This window comes from Notolepis coatsorum (assembly GCF_963971535.1).
Source record: "Notolepis coatsorum genome assembly, chromosome: 18".
NCBI lineage: Eukaryota > Metazoa > Chordata > Actinopteri > Aulopiformes > Paralepididae > Notolepis > Notolepis coatsorum.
The window spans coordinates 46,028,580-46,045,471 of NC_140182.1; the positions used below are offsets into that span (position 1 = coordinate 46,028,580).

The following is a 16,892-nucleotide window of genomic DNA, read 5'->3' on the forward strand; positions in this document are numbered from 1 at the left end:
GCGGAAGGAGGGGCTCAGACAACGAGATGTTCTCTTCGGCGTTTTCCATTGAAGCAAGCGGACGTGTGGAGCAGGAGCTCCTGACACTAAAGACACGCGGAATACGACTCCCGTCACGGTGCGGGTTAGTAACGTCGTATGCGATAGTTTAGCTTCCCAGTTAGTGCTTAGGGTACGTTTTAACCAAGAAGAAGACGTCCTACTGCCGGAGAGCGCTGTGGATATTTATACTGAACGCACAGAGAGGAAACTGGTATCTATCTTCTTGTCCCTCTAGGTACAAGAGCCCCCACTTAGTCTGATGTGTTGTGGACTTATCGTCATGGTAAATTAGAGGTTTAATAGTGAAACACATACAAAGTACATGTAGATTAGATGAGCCTTGGCTGGGAGGAGTGCTCTCATGGCCAGCTAGGAGAACGCTGAGGTGGAGAAGGGGATCCAAGCTCTCTTGTGGATAGAGAAGGGTGGGGGTTAGGGGGGTTTGGGGACATTGGCGCTCTAGGTGTGAGATTCAAGGTATTGTTTTAGACCAACCCTGAAAGGATTCTCCTGCAGTCGGTTGGAGTTTAGTAACTTATTATAGGCTACTGTGAGATTCTCCAGACCTTTCTTGGCATAACCTGAGGTGTGGCCAGCAGTAGCAACTCCAACCCCTATTCCCACTGAAATAACATAGAATATTCCTTTATTGATCTCCTTGGATCCTCCATATCCAACCCAAAACATCAAACAAACAAAAACTAAACAAATTCAACAAAGTGCAATACCAAGTGGGGCTCTTTTGCCTAGAGGTCGCTGTTTAAAAAAAAAAGAGAAGAGAAACACATCCAAAAGAATGACAGCAACTTGGATAAACAAAACAATCACCATTAGCTCCAACAGTCTGCTGTGGCCATGGAAGTATTCAGTGCTTCTGTTGCCAAATGGAAAGTTTGCCGACCACCACGAAAATCGTGGCCTGTTGTGCGTGGAAACTTGATTACAGCTATAATACAGTGGTTTAGTAATCAGTCTGCAATCATGGATTTCATGACAATAAGAGGATGATCCGATCTGGACCATGAGCTCTGTTAAACAGCTCCATGCAAAGCAGACAAGCCCTCTCTGTTCCTGTGTGTGTGAGAGAGAGACAGAGTCAAACAGAGAGAGAGAGAGAACAGACAGAGGAGACAGAGAGACAAAGAGAAAGACACACAAACAGAGAGGGAGAGAGAGAGAGAGATGTAGCGGTAGAACGCCGCTCCCTGCTAAACACATGGCTTTGGTTTCCCTTCTCCACTGTGTGGCCGGGCTCTCGCATGAGACCAAAACACTCCGACAGCCAAATATGGTGTTCATTAAGGCAGGCTGCGAGTGTGTATTGTACTGGGCACCTCTGACCATCCCTCATACACTCTGTCCCTATAAGCTCCAGACACCGAGAGAGATGTTCCGTGCCAGGAAGGGAGTAACTGTCACCTGAGAAGAACGAGTTCAAACCCGGCTTGATTTGTAGTGTTCTGTTGAAAACGGCCACAGGATTTCAACAGTGCCCGTTACAAGCGGCGGCCCGTCAACGGCGCTGGAATGGGTTTTCTCTTAGTTAAAGGAACACGCCAACACTTTGGGAAATTAGCTTACCGCCTTCTCCAGAGCGACACAAAGATAGATACCAGTTTCCTCTCTGTGCGTTCAGTAGAAAGCTATCTGGCTGCATGTTAGCCTAGCTTAGCACAATGAATGGAAGCGGACATGACCGGTTAGCCTAGGCATTGTCCAACTAACACCTCTCCTGAAGGCTAACCAGTCATGTCCGCTTCCATTAATTGTGCCAAGCTAGGCTAACATGCAGCCAGATAGCTTTCTACTGAACACACAGAGAGGACACTGGTATCTATCTTCTTGTCTCTCTCTGGATAAGGCGGTAAGCAAATTTTCCAAAATGTTGGCATGTTCCTTTAAACTTTGTCTTTTTCACATCAGGCCTGCGTGTAACCTACAGTGCGAGATTAAGCACAAGTAGTCTCCTCGTTACTCTCAAAGATCCAAAGGGGGATCTCTTGCATAGTTCCGAGGTCTGGTCTCTGATCCGGGGGAAATGAAGAGCCTACACCACCATGTCCATATTTGGTCTGGTTAAACTTTGCAAAGCCGTTCCACTGGAGCATATTTCTCCAAACACCCTCTGACCTGCTCAAACTGCCCTGCGAAGGATAATGCCGACATCTACTGTAAAGAATGTAGAATGACTGATGAGGAATTTGTTGAGTAATTGAGTTCCTCAATTCAAATGGTGCATATACAGTAAATATATGAATAAGCAACACAATGATCATAGCATGACTAAAACAGGTGCTTCAAATATTTTTTTAATTTTTTGGTGAATACAAAAAATACTTTTGTGACCAGATAAATATTATACATACAGCATCAAATCATAAAACTAAACACAGTCTGTTAAAATAAAGCACAACACTTATTCATAACAGAGCTATAGTAACGTTTTCCTATTCCAGTACTCAATACTCAGACAAAATTGCTTCGACAATATATCTCAGGATGATTCTTAACATTTAAATCAATTACAATTCAAATGATTCAATCGATTTATTTTTTTAATAGTGGTTAAACAACGAAAACAAGGAAGTCATTCGGTCAGATACTTAAGGAGGAGGACTTGTGTAATCATAATGATCTTCAAAAGGCAGAGCAATGTCTCGTCTTTAAAAAAAAGAGTTCAATCACGACTCGCCACATGCTCATGGAATGCAGTGTAGTGTTATTCTTCCCATCCTACATACTGTACCCCCGCTCTCTCAGCATATAGGGGTGGTAGGCAGATTAGCTAACCAGCCAAGGCATTGTATTGTATGGCATAGGACTACAGTAGGTGACAGTTTTTAAGACCCACACGAGGGACAAAAGACTGGCATACGTTTTGATCCAGAGAGCTCTACTACTAGGCTGAGCCTCCCACCCAGCCTGCTTCACACCAGAGAGCTCTACTACTAGGCTGGGCCTCCCACCCAGCCTGCTTCACACCGAGCAGACTCAAGTAAGGCACTAGTACACAATGCAGAACAGACACCGACGAGAATGGACTGAGGAGTTCGTAATCGTCTGTAACTACCAAGTGGGATCCTTATGCTAATCTACTAATAAGAGCTACTAGCGAACTGATTTCCCTCAAATCAGAGTTTTAAGCAAACTACTATATTTAGGTTAATCTGCACACCCGGTAAAGTGGCCAGGCTCAAACCTTTTGAGTTGTGTCGAGTGTGGTCACTTCATTAGGTGTGCAGGTGTAACGATAAAGTCGCCACTGAGTGTATTTCCTTACGTTCGTTCGAGGGATCCACTCTAAATGGAAGTTAATGGAAGCTATTAGTCGCATTCTTCAGTGCATAAGGGTATTAGCCGTCTCAGTGCATTCAACAGTGCGTCCAGCAGCCTCCTTCTTGTCTATGGCCCCATGCCAGACATGATTGCGCGCACAATCTCCTAACAAATACTGCACATTGATTTGCTATAATATACAGTATAATGTATTGCTTTATATTGAAGAGTCTTAAAGTGAGAGGGCGCCCCTGTGGCGACGGGCGGAGAACAGTTTGTACTGCGTTTCTAACAGGACAGCGGCGCTCCCGAACCAGATCTGGCTTCTGTCAATCAGATCGGAATTAAAACACAAAGACACGAGAGTACAAACACGACAAAGAATGTAAACAAAGCTTCCTAGCAACAGCTCGCCGTGCGAGAGGGAATGGGGGGAGTCGTGGGGACTGGAGCACCAAGGATGACGTCACAGATTAGACCTTATTCACCGAACAACGCCTGTTTCGCCCATCGACTGTTGAAAACACAAATCGGTTTGTCGTTAACTAACGTCAAAAAACACAAGGGATGAAATTATATCAACAGTTTATTCTTATTCTTTATAGCTAGTGTCTGCTATTGACCTATTACTCCTGCTGCTGCATCATTCACTCCTGTCACAACCAGCCACTTCCTGTTTGGTGTTAAGCTGAACATCTACTACACTATGCTTCCATAAAGAAAACCAAAAAAAAAACTTCATTTCTAAAAAGGTTGACCAGTTTGACAGAAAAACCCAAAGTTTCACATTTAATGTTAGTAAAATACAAGTGTCTTTCCATTCTACTCTATTGGTTAGTAGCTTCATTGATAGGTATAGCCATCATGGTGCATGCAAGCCGGTGGTACAACGAGGCATCGAGGCACTGCCATACTTTGATTGACTCTTACGAATGTTGTTATATATGCAAAACGGAAACTATGGATCCCTATAGGTTACTTCTGCCAGTTCTCAGACAAAAGCATCCACCCGTGCCCATTGGCTCAAACCCGCTTATGTCACATTCAACAAGCACGGAACCGTCTCCGTTGGCAACGCTTTCGATCCGCAATTGTTGGGTCCAGGGACGTCCATTAAGCAGTGATGCCTATCGTATTGCCTGCTATGATCAGTGAGATATACTTTACTTAACTCTGCTTATAGAGACAGCTGGAGCGACTTCTCCTTATCGAAGTTACAACGTCAACTCCATTCTCTTGACAAATACACACATGTGTCACACGCACGTACACGCATACAAAAACACCACAGAGCACACAGGCACTTGTTTCTCCGGTCCAAATGCCTGCGTCAAGTGCTGTATAATCCTCAGTTATATGAGAGAAAAGCAGCCCATCGCACATCAGCCACGTCTTTCTCTCTGTGTGACAAGAATGTCCAATCAGAGGTCCACTTCCTGCTCCACTCGGGGCCAATCAGCTCTCGTCCTCCCTCAGTTCGCTGGGCAGGAACTTGTACTGCTGCTGTCTGATCTGAGCTAGCTTCTTCCTGGCTTCCTCCAGCTCTCTTTCCTTCCTCAGCATCTCCTCCTGTGCGGCGATGATCTGGAGACAACAGGATGGAGTTAGAGAACGGGTTTGGTCTACTCTTAACCCTATCCTATCAGTGTGGAAGTCTGTGAATATAATAAACCTACATTTTCAATGGATTCAGGTCACACTAAATAATTTTTGCAATATAAGATGGTAGCACTCTGGAGACAAAAAAACGATACAGGACATAGAGGAACAGAGTACTACTGTACTACTGTGGTATACAGAAATGAATAGCTTCAGTGAGTTCATATGATCCAACAGAAAATGTTCTGTGATTTTGCCCAGTTCAGTAACATCTGGACATCAGTGATATATATAATCAACAAGTATTTTTCCTTGGGAACACTGAGAATTCAGCTCATTCCTCTCAGATCGTTCCAGCAGGGGCTTCTTTAAAGCCAGTTAAATGAAACCTATAATCAACATAGCCTGTCTGTGGCAACAAATGGAATTTCTTCAAATGTAAGTATTGCACAAAGTATGTATTTATTTTCTTATGCAGAGAACTTTTGTGGATGGTGGAGAGTGGGTTATGGTCCACCAGCCTTTGTAGAGAAGTCACACGTGCACACACGTAAATGCACACACACACACGTAAACGCGCGCGCACACACACACACACACACACACACACACACACACACACACACACACACACACACACACACACACACACACACACACACACACACACACACACACACACACACACACACACACACACACACAGTGCGTCTGTGGGAGATATGAGACGAACCACCCTGGATGAATGCTGGAGCTTCCTGTGGAGGGCGGCCTCAGGCTTTTGAATACGTATACATCCACTCTTCAATTACTTCCAGTTTGGCCATGAATGAAAAGGCAGCGTAGAAAAGGGAGCGAGCATCTGAAAGCTCTTCCAGAGACTTCACGCTCCTGCAGCTGGGGATGCCTGGTGAACCACAGCTTTCAAATACAGCTGATGGGCTGTTTATTCACAGCGGTGTACCACTATTTCAGGATAATTTGAAACACAGAAGAAATGACTAAGAACTGCTCTCATATTAAAGGTCATGTGATTAGCGTCACTCAAAACTAGCAGGCGAGAAGCACAATAGTTTGATGAAAAGGGCAAATCTTTTTATAAAAATAGACGTTACCTTTAACTTTACCCTTAACACTTTCCGTGCCAGCCATTAGATGAAGCCGTCTGTAGCGACGCCACCACTAGATAGATAGGGATCCGTCACCTTGTTTGTAGAGCTATAACTATATTCTATATTATAGCTATGGATACAATACTATGGCCCATTTGACATCACCTATCTATCGTTCAACATGTGAAAAAGAATGAATTTTTCCATCCATACGTTCCCGTGTTATACCGTGGTGAATATAAGTATGGTTTTAGAGCAGTCTAGGGTAATTCATGAAATGCTGAGTTAAAGCCCTATACGTCCATTCCACTATATACGTTGCCATTTCTTGCCTGTATACGCTATTATCCCGAAATCAAATCTATATCATAGGTATTATGTTCCATCATGAATGCATGAAAGGGGGGGGTCGTTTGTGATTATTTGATTGTCAGTAACGGCATTCGCATTGAACACTAAACACGCTTATCAGCCCGATCGGTGTAAAAGCATTGCAGGATCAAGCTAAAATTGACGTCAGATCATTCTTACCTGTGATCGGGAGTATTCCAAAAATAATATTCCAATTGTTTGATCGCCATCTGGTACATCCAATGCCCATTTGGCCCACGGCATAATCCACCACAACATATGGATCGGGGTTATTTGACGCGCTTCGATGGAACCGGCAGAACGGCTGCCCTCGCCCGTCAAGAAAACATGAAACCGGAGCCGTTTGGCCGTCCCACAAAGAAGGATACAAGGTTGCAAAGGGTGCTCGATACCGCCGTCTAGCGGGATGTGGCCGGTATTGCACCTTGGGGACCTCAGACTCATTCCATATGTAACAACAGGCTCCCTGGGTGGATAAAGAATAAAAATATCGAAAAAAGGAATAACGACCCAGAAACGACTTAAGTAGTTTTTGGCACTGAACGACTTAGGCCCAGAAATGACTTGAATTGTTTTTGGCACCCAAAGTGTTAAGACGTTATCTGTGACCACATCAGCGTCTTAAAATATGGTGTTTGGCCACAAGTTTCAAGTTTCTTTATTAGTTGTCATACAGAAGTACAGAATACTTTTATATAAAATGCTTCTTTCTGTTTTGCTCCAGAGATTGTGCTAGATAAAAATAGATAAGTATTAAAAAGTATAGTAAGTATAAAATAGAAGTCAAGTACGTACACAAAAAGTGTTCAATATATACATATATACAATGTACAATGCAGAGTAGAAAAGTAACTGAGTTACAATACAATATACTATATACTGTTACGATTCTGGTTCCTGACTACGGTCGAGAACCACCCATCTTCTCTGTCATCTGTCACCTGACTGCTGTCACTTGTTTTTCCCTGTCATTTAGTGCTGTCACTTAGGGGTTGGCTTCTGATTGGCTGTCACAGGGGTGTGTGTGGAATGTTGGTATTTGGTGGCTATTTAACATTCCTTTCCTCTGCTTGTCATTCGTCAGGTCTTCACTATAGGCGTTCGGAGATAACGCGGCCGGTTCCAGTTCTGGACCACCACTAAGCTCCATTATCTATTCTCTCGTTCCTTTGCCTTTGGCATAGTATCCTAGTATTACTCTTTGTGTTCTTTACTATTAAAGTCGAACCTGTTCAAGAGTATACCTTCTCCGTCTCTGTGACTGCCTACAACTATTGGAACTCACCTACCTCCATCCTGACAGAAGACCTGACCATCAGAGTTCCATGGAGGCAATCATGGAGATGCTCTGGGCACAGAAGAGTGCACAGGAGCGCATGGAGGAACACCAACATCTGGTCAGCGCCGAGTTGGTTCGGCTGGGCGGGATCGTCAGCTCGTTGCAGGAGACGGCGCAGTCGGCGCTACTCACAGCCCAGCAGGCACAAGTCGAGGTGGCTGGGGTAAGGACGACGGTGGGAAAGATGGCGGCAGGAGAGGCGGCATTCAACACCACATTCAACACCACGTTCAACACCGAGGAGAGTCGGGGAGCTCTTGGGCACCAGGATCGGACCCAGGAGCCACGGCTACCCGCACCAGGCCGCTACGCGGGAGCACCAGAGGGATGCAGGGAGTTCATCACCCAGTGCTCACTCGTGTTCCAGCTGCAGCCACGCTCATTTCCCTCTTCCAGAGCACAAGTCGCATATATTATCACCCTCATCACCGGTCAAGCACTCTCCTGGGCTACGGCCGAATTGGAGAGCGGTTCGACTATCTGCGACTGTGTGGACGACTTCACCGGGGAGTTGAGAAGGGTATTCGACACTTGCAGAGTACTCTCGATCTTCGAGGCCGGTGGGCGGCTTCTCGCCTGCCGGCAGGGCCTCCGCACGGTCTCAGATTACGCCATCGAATTTCGGATCGTGGCTCGGGAGGCAGCTTGGCCGGAAATTCCTTGTGTGGTCCTGTTCCTCAAGGGACTCTCCGCACGGATGAGGGACGAGTTCGCCGTGCGTGAGATCCCTGAGCAGCTGGAAAACGCTCATCAACACCGCCATACGGATGGACAACCGACATCGGGAGAGAGAGAGGGAGCGTGAAGATACTACCCAGGTACGTGTCCTTTCTCCTCCCGTTGTTGATACTTTCCCGCATTACACGAGTGGGCCACTGGGTATTAATCCATGCAGCTTGGGGCGCTGTCGCTCTCAGACGACGAGCGGCGGCGCTTCATCGAGGAGCGACGCTGCTTCCGGTGCGGCCGCACCGGTCATCGTTTCGGCAGCTGTCGGGAACAGGCTGGCTCAACTCGGCGCCAGTCGGGAAGAGGAGGTGCTCCGCCGGGCCTCGAGAGGGCGCCAGCAGGTGGGCTTACCCCAGCACTACCATCAGACACACGTACATTTCTGGAGGTGGCGGTTAACTGTGGGGGTAACGTTAGGGGAACGAAGGCTCTCATTGACTCAGGGGCGGCGGGCAATTTCATTCACTTGGGGTTGGTGAGAGAATGGGGAATCCCGGTAGAAGAGTTGGGGGTTCCTATTCCGGTCTACGCCCTGGACGGTCAGCCCCTGGGCAGTGGGAGCGTCACTCAACGCACTGTTCCTATACACATCCGGGTGGCGGGTGGGGGGTGGGAGTGGGTTCAATTATTTGTCATTGTCTCCCCCTATTCTGTAATGGTGTTGGTTCATCCCTGGTTGTCTTCATGTATACGTAATATTAATTGGTGCACGGGCAAGCTCTCAACGGAGGTCGACGTGATTTTGATTTTATTGATGGAATAAAAACACACAACAAGGATCCAAAGGATAACATGAGAAAGAGTAAAACCCTTATTTCCGTCATGGTCCCAGGGCTGTTAGGCAACAACAAAAACACGACAATAATACAAAACTCATACATTTAAAACATTATAAGACTAACCTATCGCTAAAATTGTATACCCCACAATAACTAAAAACTGACAATAACACAAAACTCATACATTTAAAACATTAAAAGACTAACCTATCGCTAAAATTGTATACCCCACAATAACTAAAAACTGATTGGAAACCCATTCAAACTATAGGGGTCTATTCCTCTATTCTGTCCATGAGCCACTTCCTGACGCTTCTCTTGAAGCTGTGGAGGCTCAAGCTCTGTTTGATGGGGATAGGCAGCTTGTTCCAATCCTGGGCTCCAGAGAAAGTAAGGGAGCACTGGCCCAGTTTGGATCGGAAAGAAGCAGGCTTCAGGTTAGCTATGCTTGCTCTAGTTCTGTGGTTGTGGGATTCGTTGACCGGGGTGAAGTAGTTCTGGAGGTATCTAGGGGACCTTTGGTTTATGATATTGTGCACTATGTTCAGTCTGAGCTGGGTAACTCTGGCCTCCACAGGAAGCCAGTTAAGCTCCTGGAAGTGACTCCTCCCTATGTGGGTGCGAGGGCCAAGACCCATTACCACCCTTACCAGCTTATTTTGGGAAACCTGAAGCTTCTTTTTTATGTTCACTGTCAGGCCCTCGAACCACGACACGCTACCATAGTCAAAGTGGCAGAGTACTAGGCTATTTGCTAGTAGCCTGAGGCTATCTCTGCCAAGGAGGTTGGCTTTCCTAGACGTGAAGTCGGTCGTCGGCGAGAGTTTGTCCACTCCCTTGTCTCCCTCCCCCTCTTCTCTTTTTTCTCCTTCTTCTCTCTCCAGGATGGTGGGGAGCGTTGCAGATTCTGTTCCACCCTCTAATCCCGATTTGATAGGGGTTCCTGAGATCTATTGGGACCTGGCGGACGTTTTTAGCAAAACGCGTGCTAAAGCACTACCGCCTCATAGATCATACGACTGTCCCATTAATCTCCTACCCGGTACCTCCCCGCCTCGCGGGCGAATGTTCTCTCTCTCACGCCCCGAGACCTTGGCCATGAACACCTACATTGAGGAGGCATTGCTTGCGGGGCACATACGTCCTTCCACATCCCCGGCCGGCGCTGGTTTCTTATTTGTTGACAAAAAAGATGGGGATCAGCGTCCGTGCATTGATTATAGGGGATTGAATGACGTTTCCATCAAGAACCGATATCCTTTACCTCTCATGGACACAGCCTTTGAGTGCTTACAGGGGGCGCAGGTCTTTTCTAAACTTGACTTACGTAATGCATACAATCTAGTCAGGATTAGAGAAGGAGACGAGTGGAAGACTGCATTTAATACGCCTAATGGTCACTATGAGTATTTGGTCATGCCCTTTGGTTTGGCTAATGCTCCGGCAGTCTTCCAAGCCCTGGTTAACGACGTGCTGCGAGACTTGATTGGGGTGTCGGTGTTTGTTTACCTAGATGATATCCTAATTTTTTCTCGCGATATGGTGCAACACCAACTGCATGTTTGGGAGGTGCTAGACGTCTCCTCAAGCATCAACTATTCGTTAAGGCCGAGAAGTGTGTGTTTCACACTGATACCGTTTCCTTCCTGGGCTTTGTGTTGACGAAGGGTGATCTACGCATGGATTCGGCCAAGGTGAGTGCAGTCTTGGACTGGCCACGGCCTTCGTCGCTCAAGGGGTTACAACGGTTTTTGGGCTTTGCAAATTTTTACAGCCGCTTTATTCGCAACTTTAGCGCCTTAGCCAATCCGTTAACAGCTCTCACTAAGGCCTCTCTCCCTGGCTTTGAATGGTCGCCTAGGGCAGAGTCGGCCTTCTGCGATCTCAAACGTCGGTTTACATCCGCTCCTGTATTGATCCGCCACGATGCGGAGGTTCTGTTCATTGTGGAGGTGGATGCCTCTGACATCGTGGTGGGGGGGGTGCTCTCTCAGAGGTGCTTAAAGGATGGGAAAGTGCACCCGTGTGCTTTTTTTTCTCGCCGTCTGTCGCCAGCCGAGCGCAACTACGACGTGGGTAATCGGGAGTTGTTGGCTATCAAATTGGCACTGGAGGAATGGAGACATTGGTTGGAGGGGGCGGCACATCCTTTCATTGTTTGGACCGATCATAACAACTTGGCTTACATCCAAGGGGCTAAACGCCTTAACGCTCGCCAGGCCAGGTGGGCGTTATTCTTCACACGATTTCGATTTACCATCTCCTATAGGCCCGGGTCCAAGAATATCAAACCCGACGCGTTATCGCGCCAGTTTGATCTTCCTGGTCGGGAGGAGCAGCCCCATCCCATTATTCCACCGGCCTTGATTTTGGCACGCGTTTCTTGGGGCATAGATAAGGTGGTAAGGTCGGCGCTGACGCGATCCTGGCGGGGGCCCTCCGGGGCAGTCGTATGTGCCCAAGGCGGCACGCTCACGTTTGCTGCAGTGGGCACATGCCTCATCCCTCACCAGCCACCCTGGGGCCACCAGGACCCTGTAATTTATCCGTAGGAGGTTCTGGTGGCCGACAGTGGAGGGGGATACGCGTTCCTTTGTGGCGGCCTGCCAGATGTGCGCTCGCAGTAAGACCTCTCGCCGTGCACCAGCAGGTCTCCTCCGGCCGCTTCCTATTCCTAAACGGCCCTGGTCGCACATATCCCTGGACTTTATTTCTGGCCTCCCCCTTTCGGACGGGTTCACCGCCATTTTGGTGGTGGTGGACTGGTTCTCTAAGGCGGCTCACTTTGTTCCTCTCCCCAAGCTTCCATCGGCCCGAGAGACTGCTGATCTGGTGATACAGCATGTCTTTCGGGTCTACGGGCTTCCGGTGGATATCGTGTCGGACCGGGGTCCTCAGTTCGCTTCCAGGTTCTGGAAGGCGTTTGCCGCCGGTCTCGAACGGGTAGACGGAGCGCGTCAACCAGGACCTGGAGGGGGTCTTGAGATGTTACGTTGTGGAGTAGGAGGTTGGCATGGGCTGAGTACGTGCATAATACCCTCCTCTCCTCCTCTACCGGTATGTCTCCCTTTCAGTGTCAGTATGGTTTTCAACCAGCAGGAAGCGGAGGTGCCCTCGGCCCAGGCACACGTGGCTCGCTGCCGCAGGACGTGGAAGCAGGTCCGGGCGGCGCTGCAGAAGGTTTCGGTTAGTACCCAGCGGCAGGCTAACCGCAAGCGTCGTCCGGCTCCGGTTTACCGTCCTGGGCAGCGGGTTTGGCTTTCCACCCGGGATATCCCTCTCCGGGTGGAATCCAGGAAGCTGGCTCCTCGCTTTATAGGGCCCTTTAAAGTGGTACGTCGGGTGAATCCTGTGGCTTACAGGCTACGGCTTCCGAGCTCTATGAGGGTTCATCCGACGTTTCATGTGTCCCTGTTGAAGCCGTTCCTCTCATCGCCCTTGGCCCCGCCACTGCCTACGGTTCCTCCGCCTCGGTTTATTGGTGGTCAACCCTTTTACACGGTGCGGAGGATACTGGGTTGTAGGCGAAGGGGTAGGGGGTTTCAGTTCTTGGTGGATTGGGAGGGGTACGGGATAGAAGAGCGTTCTTGGGTGCCTCAATGGGATATTTTAGATCCCAGCCTAATCGTTGATTTCCGGCGGCTGAATCCCGAGGCCCCCAGGTGAACGTCTGGTGCCGTTCGTCGGGGGAGGGTACTGTTACTATTCTGGTTCCTGACTACGGTCGGGAACCACCCACCTTCTCTGTCATCTGTCACCTGACTGCTGTCACTTGTTTTTCCCTCACTTAGGGGTTGGCTTCTGATTGGCTGTCACAGGGGTGTGTGTGGAATGTTGGTATTTGGTGGCTATTTAACATTCCTTTCCTCTGCTTGTCATTCATCAGGTCTTCACTATAGGCGTTCGGAGATAACACGGCCGGTTCCAGTTCTGGACCACCACTAAGCTCCATTATCTATTCTCTCGTTCCTTTGCCTTTGGCATAGTATCCTAGTATTACTCTTTGTGTTCTTTACTATTAAAGTCGAACCTGTTCAAGAGTATACCTTCTCCGTCTCTGTGATTGCCTACAACTATTGGAACTCACCTACCTCCATCCTGACAATATACTATACAGTACAATGCAGAAATGGGATGAGGTACAATTTACTGTAAGGTGTAATGAGGTATGGGTTGTAGTGCAAATTATTTGCCAATAAATATAAAGTGTGTTTAGGTGTTCTAAAGTGGGTAAAGTGGGTGGAGCAGTGAGTTGTTTGTTTAAAGTGAGTGTGTGCGTGTGGATGTGTGTAACGTTCCCAGGGCCGGGCCTTGCGGGTCCGGCTATATGAATAATGGTGAACATTTCCTCCCTCCTGACAATGGTCGCCTACCTGGTCCCCTACCTCCTAACATTGGTCTACTACCTCCTCTACCTTCCTCTTGTGGCCAGACGAGCCAGTTGGTTCAGACACTGTTAATAGATGTCATCACTCACTTGCTTACTGTAATTAATGGAATGATTAATGGGATGTCACAGTGTATGTTGTTGTTGTTGAACTCCCCCACCCTGGTGTAAATTGGTTTCCCTGTGTAGTGTTGTTTGACGTATTGATTATTATTGGTAGTGTGTTGTTTTGCTCTGTGCTGTGTCTCCCCCCAGCTGGGGGCAATTAGTAATTAGGGTTGCTATTTATGTGTGGCTTGCCCTCACCTGGGTGTGGAGACATTCCTTCATGTTACCTGGTCCTGTGCTGTCGTTGTTCCTGTGCTGTATGTATCAAACATTCGTCCTATTAGTGTTGCTCTGTCCAAAAGTACGTGTATATTAGTTTCTCTTTTGTCATCTTTGATTTTGTGTGTTATGTCCGTTTTCTGGTTAGGTTTGGTTTATAGTGTCAGCACGGCTGTGCCTATTGTTGTACTCATATGTACTTTTGAGTAAACACTCTGAATTGTGATCATCGACTCTGCCTCATTTCCCTGCTTATTCTTCCTGCTGCCTTGGGTTCTACCACCACGTATCGTATCGTAACAGATGTGTGTGCTGTGAGTGCATTTGATGGTTGTTACGATTGTTCATTGTTCAATCCTTGTTCATTGAGCAATCATTGTTCATTGAGCAACCTGATGGCCTGGGGATAGAAGCTTCTTCTGAGTCTTTCTGTGCTTGCCATGAGACTCCGGTATCGCTTGCCTGACCGCAGCAGTTCAAAGAGGCAGTTGTTTGGGTGGCTGGAGTCTTTGATTATTCTCTTCGCCTTGCCCATGCACCGCTTGTTGTAAATGCTTTGGAGAGTGGGAAGCCCCCCTCCAATTGTGCGTTCGGCTGAACGGGCCACTCTCTGTAGTCTGCTACTGTCTTGTGCAGTGCTATTCCCAAACCAGGAGGTGATATTGCCAGTCAGGATGCTCTCGATTGTGCATGAGTAGAAGTTCTTGAGGATCTTCTGGCTCACGTTGAACTTCCTTAAGCGCCTAAGGAAGTAGAGGCGTTGTCGTGCCTTCTTGATAACACTGTCAATGTGTGTGGTCCATGTCAAGTTAGGGCTGGGCGATAAAACGATAACGATAATTATCGCGATAAATTATTTCCTCAAAATAAACATGAAACGTGGTCGCAAAGTTTCGATATATCAATTTTCCAAGCTTGGATATCAGCACACGCACTAACAACCAATCAGGAATAGAGCTACGTTACGTGATGACACGCTTACGCACCACAGCTCCAGATGTGCTACTGTTTTGGTTTAGATTTCCGAGGAGATTAGTTTAGCAACTTTAGTTAGGAAAATGCATGAAAATTCCAGTGAAGGAGATGGCGACAGCGAAGGAGATGACAACCCTACGCCTACCGCAAGCCTTAGCGCCTCAAATGTAGAGGAAATTGTTAATAAGAAAAGTGTTTCGACGTCGGCAGTATGGACACATTTTGGCTTTTTAAAGTCGGACAAAAATCAGAGCAGCGTTTGCTGCAAACTGTGTCGACGACCGGTGCTAACAAAAACGGGGAACACAACAAACATGTTCTATCACCTAAAAGTTTATCACTCATTAGAGTACACTGAATGCAAACGCATTCAGTCGGAAAGGAGTGGTGGCGTTAGCCGACAGCCACGAACAAGAACCATTGAAGTTCGTGCTGCGCCTGGAACTGATGCAACTACCTATGCAAGTACCTCGCAGCAGCAACAACAACAACAACAACAACAACAACAACAACAACAACAACAACAACAACAACAACAACAACGACATCAACTCGAGACGAGACATTCAGTTGTTTTGGTGGTCGGAAATCACCCATAATCACAAGAAACATTCATTCAGACAGTACAGTTGGATCTAACTAAATGGATTTATATGGACACATTCATGGAGAATTCAAGCCGGCCCGGGACCACAAAGCTTCTCAAAGGGTTGGCTCTCCAACCTCGTCTCGTAGTGACGTCTTCGTTCTACCGCAGCAAAAAAAGGGAGTCTATCTTAATAGCCCGCCGGTGCCGGGCATAAGAAGTTAATTAAACTTAACAGAAATAATAATTTCATGTATATCGACGATAATTATCGATATCGAGTGATATGAAAATTATTTTATTATTTTATCGCGATACCGTTTTTGGCCATATCGCCCTGCCCTATGTCAAGTCCTCGGATATGTGGACTCCGAGGTACTTAAAACTGTTCACTCTCTCAACCGGTGCCCCATCGATGCTGAGGGGGCTGTAGTCCCTGACCCCCGACCTCCTAAAGTCCACAATCATCTCCTTTGTTTTGCTGACGTTCAGGGAGAGGCAGTTCTCTTGACACCATCCCGCTAGATCCTTAACCTCCTCCAGGTAGGCCCTCTCGTCGTTTGCAGAGATCAGGCCCACCACTACTGTGTCGTCAGCAAATTTGCTGATTGTGTTGTTGTTCCGCTGTGCCACGCAGTCATGTGTGTACAGGGAGTAGAGGAGGGGACTCAGAACACAGCCCTGGGGGGCCCCTATGTTGAGAGTGATGGATGAGGAGGTGCAGTTGCCTGCTCTCACCACCTGGGGTCTGCCCGTCAGGAAGTCCAAGACCCATTGGCAGAGGTCATAGTTCAAGCCCAGGTCCCTGAGCTTGGCTATGAGTTTGGAGGGGACTATGGTATTGAATGCTGAGCTGTAGTCGATGAATAGCATTCTCACATAGTTCCCCTGCCTCTTGTCCAGGTGTAATGCTGCTGTGTGCAGCACATGGGCTATGGCGTCCTCCGTGGACCTGTTGGGGCGGTATGCAAATTGCAGGGGGTCCAGGTTGATGTGGAGGGAGGAGCAGATGTAGCCCTTCACTAGCTTCTCAAAGCACTTCATGGCTATGGAGGTGAGAGCTACAGGGCGGTAGTCGTTGAGGCAAGCAGGCTTGGATTTTTTGGGTACAGGGATAATGGTGGACTTCTTCAGACAGGTGGAGATGACAGCCTGTTCTAAGGACAGGTTAAATATGTCAGTGAATACCGGGGCCAGTTGGTCAGCACAGACTTTTAGGACGCGGCCGGGGATGCCGTCCGGTCCTGCTGCCTTCCTGATATTCACTTTCTTAAAGGTCCTCCTCACCTCATGTTCTGTTATCCTGAACACTGAATCTCCATCAGCAGCGCCCCCCCCCCCTCTATTGCAGTGGTTTGTAGGCTGGTGA

At 47.8% G+C, this 16,892-nt stretch overlaps 1 protein-coding gene across 1 annotated transcript in view; it reads right to left on the bottom strand.

Moving 5' to 3' along the window:
* Positions 1 to 2,368: 2,368 nt before the first annotated feature.
* LOC311245349 (talin-2-like) overlaps positions 2,369 to 16,892 on the bottom strand; it is a 201,869-nt gene continuing 187,345 nt past the window's right edge. Inside the window, exon 45 of the mRNA XM_084335192.1 lies at positions 2,369 to 4,902. Coding sequence (XP_084191318.1) covers positions 4,774 to 4,902 — 129 coding nt within the window. The 3' untranslated portion in view covers positions 2,369 to 4,773. The remainder of the gene's footprint in view (positions 4,903 to 16,892) is intronic.